The sequence below is a fragment of the Arachis ipaensis genome, chromosome B2, assembly GCF_059453495.1.
Source record: "Arachis ipaensis isolate K30076 ecotype BB chromosome B2, ASM5945349v1, whole genome shotgun sequence".
Taxonomy (NCBI): domain Eukaryota; kingdom Viridiplantae; phylum Streptophyta; class Magnoliopsida; order Fabales; family Fabaceae; genus Arachis; species Arachis ipaensis.
This window is the reverse complement of record NC_142437.1, coordinates 102,869,485-102,879,025: the sequence shown is the minus strand read 5'-3', so window position 1 is coordinate 102,879,025 and position 9,541 is coordinate 102,869,485. Positions and strand designations below refer to the sequence as shown.

Here is a 9,541-nt window from a genome sequence, read left to right as displayed (position 1 = left end):
ATCACTAATAAAACTGAAGAAAATCCAAATAGATGATGACACATGTCAAAGAAAAAATAATGAGGAGGATACACTGAGATTTTGTTGGATTCAATCAAAGTATTTGAACCCTTTAGATTTAAAGCGTTAGTTGAAGTAGAAACATCTCAGATCCAGGTGCATTACGCTATTATTTTGGCATCTATAATATTCAAAACATTATTCATAAACCCTATTGAGTTTAGTTTAGTATGCACGTTGTAAGAAAAAATTATATGTGACTATTAAGATAATAATAAATAATTAAGTCTAACACTTTTAATATTATAACAAAACATAACTAAATATTTATGTAATTAAAAAAAAATGGATAGTGCGTCATGTTAATTGTAAATCTTAGAAGTGGCCGGCCACAAATGAAAATAATATATATATAAAAAAAAAAAAAAAAAAAAAAAAAAAAAAAAAAGAACTAGGTTATGAAGAACCATACTTCAAAAAACATTCAAACAATAGAGTTCAAGACAACGTTAAAAATAAAACAAGAAACCAGTAGCTACTGGCCAAGTCACTAGCTTCATATTGAAATAGACAAATAGAAACCAAAAATTTTAAAAATAAAAAAATAAAAAATTCACATCAAACCTACCAATCTTACTCTAAAAGCTCAAACCCAACAAAACAATAATGGTGCACAAGAAGCGGAATGAACAAATGATGATCCCAAAGTAAATTTTTTTATTTTATGCAATGAATGTGGTTTGCACATAGCTTTCATGGTTTTTGCGTTGAAATCTTCCATAGCTTAGCGTGAAGAGCTGGACTCCAATATATTCCATTACTCCACGTCATGATAACCCTTCCCCAACAACACCTTTAAACCCCAAGAAGCTTTCAATCTTATTCACAAAACCCAAAGAACTTTCACTTTCTCTGTTTTTGCTCTGTTTTCCTCTGTTTCTATCCTCATTCTCATATATCAAAACAATCTAAATGGAGGGTCTTATTCCATTTGTGTACAAGGCTATTATGCAATACAAGAATGGAAAAGAAGGCCCTATTGGTTCATGGCTTTGCGACTCGCCTTCCTACTCATATGTCAAGCTTCCTGGCGACTCGGGCCGGTTTCAAACCTCTGCCCTTTCTCTGTTTTCCCCTGATCACAGGTTCTCGCCGGCAGCTTCACCGTCTTCCAAGCATGCTTCTTCTTCTTCAAGCCAAATGGTAGGTTCATCCGGCGTCCAATCTCCACGCCGTCGCTCAAATTCCAGTGGAGGTTCAACTTGAACATGCATTTATTGGAAACCAATATGTTCTAAGTGCTAAATGAATGTGAAAGCTTCATATGATGCTAAGGGGTGTTGTGCAAGTTTGGGGTTTTAGTTTGAATTTGAAGTTGCAACTTGCAAGCGTGTGGAGAAGATTCCCATGCTTGGAGTTACTAGTATTGTTCAACTGTAAATATTTGTTATGGTGCTTTAAGAAAATGTATTGACTTTCTATGGCCAAAGGGCTATGTAAACTATGTACTGTTACAAGAAATGTTTGGGTTTCTTGGCCTAAGGGGCCATTGGAACCGTAAGTTGTGGAATAAATAGATTGCAATTGTTTGTCTTAGTAGATATTGTCGCTGGTTTCTGTTACAAGAAAAACATACTATTCTATTAGCCTGTGTTTGGTTTGTTGTTAGCCTCTCTCAGTGTATTTTTAAGTTGCTTTGAATGAATACAATTGTATTTGAATAATATTTAGTTAACTTAATATGGATTAAATTTTGCTCCAAATGTACTTTTGGTAAAAACAACAATTTCTTACTTTGTCATCCTTAAAAATTACGTTCGTAAGATATTAATTACCTATTTTGACATTTATATTGAGGAGTGATATTATTAGCCTTGGGCTTTCACTTTCTTTTTAGTCATCCAAATAATATTCATTCTTTCAGAATTACATTTGACAAAAAAAAAAAATATTCAAATCCAAACCATATTAACATTTATCCAATTTTAATCAAAATTAATTTTGCAAAAACATATTCATATAATATATCAACATTCACTCATCTGTTGATAATGTAGTAATTGTCTAAATCAAATAACCAATTTTAATACTTTAAAACTATAAATCCTAATTCCTATCATCTAAATCTTATTAATAAAAAGAAACATATTTCCGCCTAAGTTTATCCGAAAGCATGAAAAGCAAACGGAGTGGGGGTGGGGGGAAAAATAATAAGAAAGAAGATAGGGTTGATGAGGTTCTACTCAGTTGTGCTGATCTTTCTCTAAGAGGTATTGTTAAACAATAACATGCAGTAAATATACTATTTTTTTTTAGTAAATAAATTTGAAAAAACCACAAAAATATATCCAAATTATTTTAGCACCGACAAAAATGTTTCTAAATTTTGTTAGCTAACAAAATTATCCTTAAATAATTTTAAAACGTACTAAAATTGCTCAATTGTGATAATAGACCTGCTCCGTTAATAAAAAATGTGACGTAGTTCACTTATCAATGTCAAAATCTCACTTGGCACATAAGAAGCTATGTTTATCACATCATTCTTTTCTGTTAACATAGACGTCTCAATTTACAGATATACATTTTTTTCACATTTTTAAATAGTTTGAAGACATTTTTGTCAATAACAAAATTTATGGAATTTTTTTATTTAAATTAAAAAATATAATATTTACCAATTTAAATAAACATGTAAATATTTACTAAAATACGTTTCTAGTCACATCTTGGATACACTGGAAAAAAACAAAAAAATGTTCACATCTCGGGTGCATTGACCTCGTTTTGTGATACGGAGTCTCAGAGTCATATCTCATGTGCACCCGAAATATGAATATGAACGCATCTCGGATACACTACATCTGAGATATGCTTATATTCTGATATGGATCAATTCATTCGAGATACGTGCGAAGATGCAGGACGGGGCACATCATCCGAGATATATAAAAACTGAAAAGTATATTAATTTAAAATAATAAAAAATTAATTAAAAAAGTTTTTTTCTTTTTATTTTAAAATAATTAAATATTATATTTTATATATGTTTTTAAAATTAATTTGATATATTATCAATTTAAAAAATATTAATAGGTAGATAATATTCTTTTTTATCTTAACCAATTTTTGAAAAAAAAAACTAATAATTTTAATTATGTTTAGACAATTAAATTTTAGCTTAGTAATTAATAAGCTTGGTTAGTTTTAAAAAATATATTATATATCAATATTTATTAATGTTGAATTTGTTTATTTATTAATTTTTAATTTTGATACTTATAATAAGATAAATATTGTTTCATGTTAAATTTAATAATATAATTTTTTTAACGTAAATTTCAATGAGAACAAAGATAATATAATAATAGAAACAATATATTAATATATATGTGCTTATTAATTTATTTTCAAACTTCTAATAGAAATAAATAGGATATAAAAGTACTGATATGCTCTTAAATTTTATATATAACGGTATTTAAAAAAATTCTTATATTAAAATATTTAATAAATTCTCTCAGGAAAATTTAAATTTACTATTTAAAAAATTATGTTAACACAAATTTAATTAGTTATGTAATTTTTTTTATTTGTTATGCTATTTTTATTTATATCATAAGCATATTGAATCTTAACTATATCTCGAATGTAGTACCCCCGTTCTGCATCCTCACATTGGTCCATATCAAAATATAAGCATATCTTGGATATAGTGTATTCGAGATGTGCTCTTGTTCATATCTCGAGTGCACTCGAAATATGACTCTCAGACCCCGCATCACAACCCGCATCACAAAACGGGGTCAGTACACCCGAAATATGTTCGTTTTTTGTGGCTTTTCCCACTGTATTCGAGATGTGACTAGAAACGTATTTTGGTAAATACTTACACGTTTATTTAAATCAGTAAATATTATATTTTTTAATTTAAATTAAAAAATCCCAAATTTTACGGTCATTTTTGTCAGTGACAATGATTTGGGTATATTTTTAGTAGTTTACCTAATAAATTTAAAAAAAAAAAAAAAAAAAAAAAGAAGGGGCCCCGGGGGGGGGGGGAGGGAGGGTGTGTGTTTGGGGGAAGGGAAGGAGGGGGAGATTCCCTCTTTATCTTAAAAATGAACTCCAACGCCCAAAATCAGTGGGGGGGGGGGGGGGAGGGGGGGGTGTGTTTGGGGGAAGGGAAGGAGGGGGAGATTCCCTCTTTATCTTAAAAATGAACTCCAACGCCCAAAATGAGCTTTGACCCGGTTAGAAAAAGAAAATTAAATATTATACACAATATTCTCAATATCTTTGTCCCCTAACTTACCAAATAAGCATTTGAGTTTGAACAAAAATTAATCTTAACTATAAGTTCAGTTGCCTTAAGTTGCCATTAGCATGATTCTGAACTGGGAACCCTCAATGGATTGGTTCACGCGAGGATCATCAAATGGCAACGAGCATCATCGTCCACATTTCATATGGATTTTTAGTTATAGCAGACGAGATGGCACTGCACTTGCTTTCTAACTGTTACAGACTACTCAACTGATTGAATATGATCATATATAATATGGAATGCTGCAGCTCAAACATGACATGTTCGTGACAATACAAGATAACAAATTCATACCTGAAGCTTAGTAAACCAGCATCTACATCTACTAAACCGAGAGTTGTGGCCGGTCAGATTAAAACAAAAAGAAGCAAAATCAATAAGGAAAATTTTTTGCCCCAAATGTCATCATAAGGTCTGATACATGGATTTACAAGATCTTTCAAAGACAATGGGATGTGTATGGTCTTCATCTCTGTCTAGCACGCGAAACGAGTCGATCTAGACTGATGCTAAGATCCAAAACATCACATGTGATGACATTGCTGTAAAAAACCACGTGATAAATGCCATGGCTACAGAAACCTGGTACCTGTGGCATGGAATACTCTTGTGCTTCTTGCAGAAATCCAGGTCTTTTGCATATAAAACTATGATTCCCGCAGATGAGCAAGCAGCTGCTAGCGACAAAGTAGCTGTTACCTGCTTTCATAATTCACAATTAGTTCAACCAATCCAACATCAATCTTTATCAGATTATAAATAATATAGTGTAATATGAGAAATGGAGAAAGACACGTTTGATCCAATCCTATAATTATAAATAGAATGTAGCAGTTGAAGCAGAGACTTATCAACACTGCTCAAGTCTTAAGTTTCACCAAGCATGGATAACTAATTCACTAGATAACCAAATAAAGTAGTACTGAATTACTTGCAACACACAATTGTGATGCTATTGAGGTTCCCGTTGAACCATTAAGATATACTAATGACATACAATTTAAAATTTATTCTTGGACTCATACACAAACAAGGCCACTTGTTTGAAAATAATAATACAAACTTTTTAATTGTTGTGCATTGTGTTTCTCATAGTATTAATGGTTTAAATGCAAACATAATTAACAGAAGATTTTGGTGTCATTTGATCTATAAAGCTAAACCAACCTACTGGGACTGTCATTTGATCTATAAAGCTAACCCAACTTACTGGGACAAGTCTTACATCAGTTACTTCTTATAACTTAAATCTTAAATTTATATATAACTTCTTTGCTTGCTAGGCCTATCTTCCTTCCTAGACCCTGGTGAAAACCTCACGCACTAGGCCACTTTCTTAGGAAACTTATAGATGTTACAATAAATTTAAGTAAATTAAGATTAAAAATGTTATTTTTATCAATCATGCTGTAGTGTATACAAAAAATCAGTTACCAAATCAAACCACCCATATATAATACATGTTGAAATACAAAATACACACTGAAAATGAGTTAAATAACATTTATTTATACACAAATATATAGTGGCTGCTTTTTTATATGCATATAGCATTTTTGTATTTTTATACACAGTTATGGCACCTAAAAGAAGGTACCATAAAAAGTAAGGTGTACATAACATGAAAGAGAAGAATAAAAGAGCAATGATATGAGAGTGTAAGGGTTATTGATTGTAACAGCTAGTGTTAATTGGTTATGCCATGTAGGTTTCCATTTTATTTGTCTTTAATGCTTTGTCATTTTGAAGTTTGGACACTAAACCCCCTAATTACCATTGCATAATAGATGATGACGTTTTAAGAAGAAGAAATTTGGATACTATACTCCTTAATTCCCATTGTAATACATATATGACATGTCTGTGTTTCACAAATTCTAAAACTTGGCAGGTCTGTGTTCATGCCAGTGTCCTTATCTACGCAACATCAGCAGCTGTAATAAACTTAAAACGTTTAAGTTTAACAAGAAATTTTGTGACTATTTCAAGTTATTAGCAACAAGTTTATGACTGTATGTATTAGTGCCATTTGAGTTCATGTTCAATTAAACAATAAAGATGATTTTATTTCTGCATAGTTTCTCCTTTCACTTTCTTTCAATAAACTTGAATTTACTTCTCCTGATAAAAACAGGGAAATTAAAATGAAAGTATCCATTATTTTGTTAGAGGAAAGAGGGTGGCCTGATTATTACCCAATCACCAACAACAAACAGGCTGACAAGAATTGGGTTTTGTAGGTCTCTTTTTCTCCTCAAGGCATAGATATCAAGACATGCAAGTCCAAAGCTCCAGAGAACTTGAAGTCCCATTGATGCAATTAAATAGCTGAAAGTTTAGAAAAGTACCAGAGTTATGTTGACAAAAAATACATAACAATCTACCTTGAGTCGGTTTTAACAAATGTTGTAAACATAAGTGAATGTTTTAACTATAAAACAAAGCTATCATAGAATCTCACACATTGAACGAATGAGTACATCACACACAAGGAAAGAGGGCAATGGTAGAAAATGACAACAAATGTTAAATTCACACAAACATGCAAAGAGGAAGAGGCAACAAATCTTATGCACTCAAACTATCATCTTTCCATTAAACCATTAAACAAGGACAAAAGGTTCATATTAATAACAAATTTTGAGATGCAGATATCACTGATAGAACAATAATAAAGCCTTTCTGTATTTGGCGACATGGACCAAACAATGTTATTGTGTTCTGTTAGGCTGCGTTTGTTTACAGGTACGGGACAGTAAGACAGGGACACAGAGATACAAAATCATGTTTGACAGATAAGACATGAACAGAGACATTGTGTCCAATGACACTGAATTAGTGTATTTTGTTTCCTTCCTGGTAGGAATGACACAGAGACACTAAGAAGAGATACAACCTATTTTTTATTTTTTCTTTCATTATTTATATCAAATTTTCATAATTATATTTTTTATCATCATATTTTTCTTCCTAAACATTTTGTATGGAAAAAAATAAGAGTAAATTAGACTTTCATAATTTGTTCTAGTTTAACACCAAACAAAACACAAGAACATTAATTTGTGTCTCTGTCTTTAGTGTCTTGTTCTCAGTGTTCTGTCTTGTCCTGTTCTCATAACCAAACGCAATCTTATATACTAGGTCCCTAGAAAACACATTTCAATCCAAATGTTGGTGGTGATTACACATTGTTACAACTAATCACTAAAAATGATTCTAAGAATGCATCTCCTTTTATGCATTCTAGAAGAAGCTCAATTAGTTGTATGGGCAGCAGTGTAATTATTTTCTCCCTTTAATACACACAAACATATTGTTTTGAAAAGAACCACCCAATCGTCATGTCACAATATACAACAAAATTCATGCGAAATTTTCTCCATCATAACCACATAGAAAGATTCTCAATCAAAATAGGATAGACATCAGAATATGCATGCATTAAATTTCACATTTGACCAAAGGAGCTATTATTCATGTCAATTAGCTATTAGTTATGCTTCAGTAGTTCCCAAACTTAGGCACTAAAAACAAGATCATGGCATTGACAACATGTAAGAAGCATATCCCAATTCCCCATGCCAATTCTATCCTATAACTCCAGTAAAACACCCAAAGAGACTGCATGGTTAACCAAGTGAGAAGCAGAAAAATCACTTTCCTTAATCAGCCCAATGGAAAAATATATATAAATAACAAATGTAACTCATTTTCTTTAACTACTCTTAAATGCACACATCGGCTGTTAATGCAGTCTTTTACATACAGATCATTCTTGAATTTTTTTTTCACAGTTAAAATCCTTTCCTTTTAAACACTAAAGCAACCCTTTAGTTGAAAGTCATCCTCAGACTTCAACCATTCTGGTATGCCACCCACCACTACCATGGGCACCATTCATTAGGGTGTGATTTCATACTATGGTCATGTTTGGATGGAGGAGTATGGACAGTAAAAACGTGGTGGAAATATTAACAATTTAACATACCATTCATTTCAGGTAAACATACTCACTTTTCAGTAAATAAAAATAAATAGATTATAACTTCACCAAGGTAACCTCCTAATTATCCCATGCTCATTTTCACAAACATATGCATATCATACCCTCTAAATTTAGAAATGATAATTCACGCATCCATTCCCAAAATAGAAAGGGAAAAAAAATCATGTTCATCCAAAACATAACCTAAATCCTAATCAAACACATGCAAACAAACATAAATCTGCATACAAATACAAAGCCTCGCAAAAAGTAACTAAAGCTAAACACTTTCAGCAACACCAATTACTTAGAACCTTAACAGAAAACATTAATTGCATAAAAATTCCTTACTTAACAATCTAAAAAAAAAATAACGAGCCAGAGAGTCATACCAGAAAGCAGTGAAGTTAGAAAATTCAGCTGCTGTGACCATTAGGCCAATTGAAGCACAACCAAACGCACATTGCCCTAATCTCAAGAAGAACCCACTCCTCGTACCTGGCCCACCCACCATCCGCTTCATCATCCCCCTTCTTTTTTTCTATTTCAGGAGAAGAACAACATAAAGAGAAAAGGGGAAAATGAAAACCCTAGATTTCAGAATGGTTCAATTGAAGGGGAATCTCTGTTCCTTTTTGTTCTATTTTCTATACATTGGAAAGGGTTTGATTGAAGGATGGGTATTGTGAAAGTGATAATATGTGTGTGAGAGAGAGGAAGCGAAGGAAAGAAAAGTGTGAGTGAGTGAGTGTAAGTGGAAGATGAGAGCCGAGAGAGGAAGTGAGTATGTGAGTGAGTGAGTGAGTGAGTGAATGGTGGAATGGTGGAATGGTTTGTTGCTCACAAAAAGTGCTTCTCCTCTCTTGCAAGTTGCAACTAGGGAGGAGCAGGTTCCATCATCTCGCTTAATCGCTTTTCTTTAACAATTTAAAACAAAGGGCAAACAAAAAAAATGCATTCCAATTATTCTGTACCTAACAAAAAATGTCCTTCAATTTTCTTATTGATAAAAATATTTTTAAATTATTTAAAAATAGGAGAAAAATATACATTGGTAAATTAAAATATTCTACGATAACGGTAAAGAATAATGTAACAAAGTTAGTTTTTTTAATAAAAAGTGAGACTTTAAAATTGACAAATAAATTATATTATGTTTTTTCATGCAGATCATAATTATTATTTTTGATATATTTTTAAATTATTTAAGAATATTTTTATCTATAATA

At 31.6% G+C, this 9,541-nt stretch overlaps 2 protein-coding genes across 2 annotated transcripts; one reads left to right on the top strand and one right to left on the bottom strand.

Moving 5' to 3' along the window:
* The first annotated feature begins 694 nt into the window (after positions 1 to 694).
* On the top strand, positions 695 to 1,596 carry LOC107625603 (uncharacterized). Its single transcript, XM_016328285.3, has one exon. It carries the CDS (start codon positions 973 to 975, stop codon positions 1,264 to 1,266), a length of 294 nt encoding a protein of 97 aa, XP_016183771.1. The 5' UTR covers positions 695 to 972; the 3' UTR covers positions 1,267 to 1,596.
* Positions 1,597 to 4,537: 2,941 nt separating this feature from the next.
* On the bottom strand, positions 4,538 to 9,317 carry LOC107625602 (CASP-like protein 5B2). The gene is made up of 3 exons (XM_016328284.3): positions 8,705 to 9,317; positions 6,523 to 6,655; positions 4,538 to 5,026 (listed from the first exon to the last, which is right to left on the bottom strand). The coding sequence occupies exons 1-3, from the start codon at positions 8,836 to 8,838 to the stop codon at positions 4,826 to 4,828; spliced, it is 468 nt and encodes a 155-aa protein (XP_016183770.1). The 5' UTR covers positions 8,839 to 9,317; the 3' UTR covers positions 4,538 to 4,825.
* Between the last annotated feature and the right edge of the window lie 224 nt (positions 9,318 to 9,541).

Excerpts from the sequence above, each read along its gene's own strand:
- LOC107625602 (XM_016328284.3), bottom strand. The coding sequence starts at position 8,838 with ATGATGAAGCGGATGGTGGGTGGGCCAGGTACGAGGAGTGGGTTCTTC. Across the intron at positions 6,656-8,704 it reads TCTAACTTCACTGCTTTCTG|CTATTTAATTGCATCAATGG; the intron begins GTATGACTCTCT and ends CTAAACTTTCAG. Across the intron at positions 5,027-6,522 it reads TGTTTGTTGTTGGTGATTGG|GTAACAGCTACTTTGTCGCT; the intron begins GTAATAATCAGG and ends TTATGAAAGCAG.
- LOC107625603 (XM_016328285.3), top strand. The coding sequence starts at position 973 with ATGGAGGGTCTTATTCCATTTGTGTACAAGGCTATTATGCAATACAAG.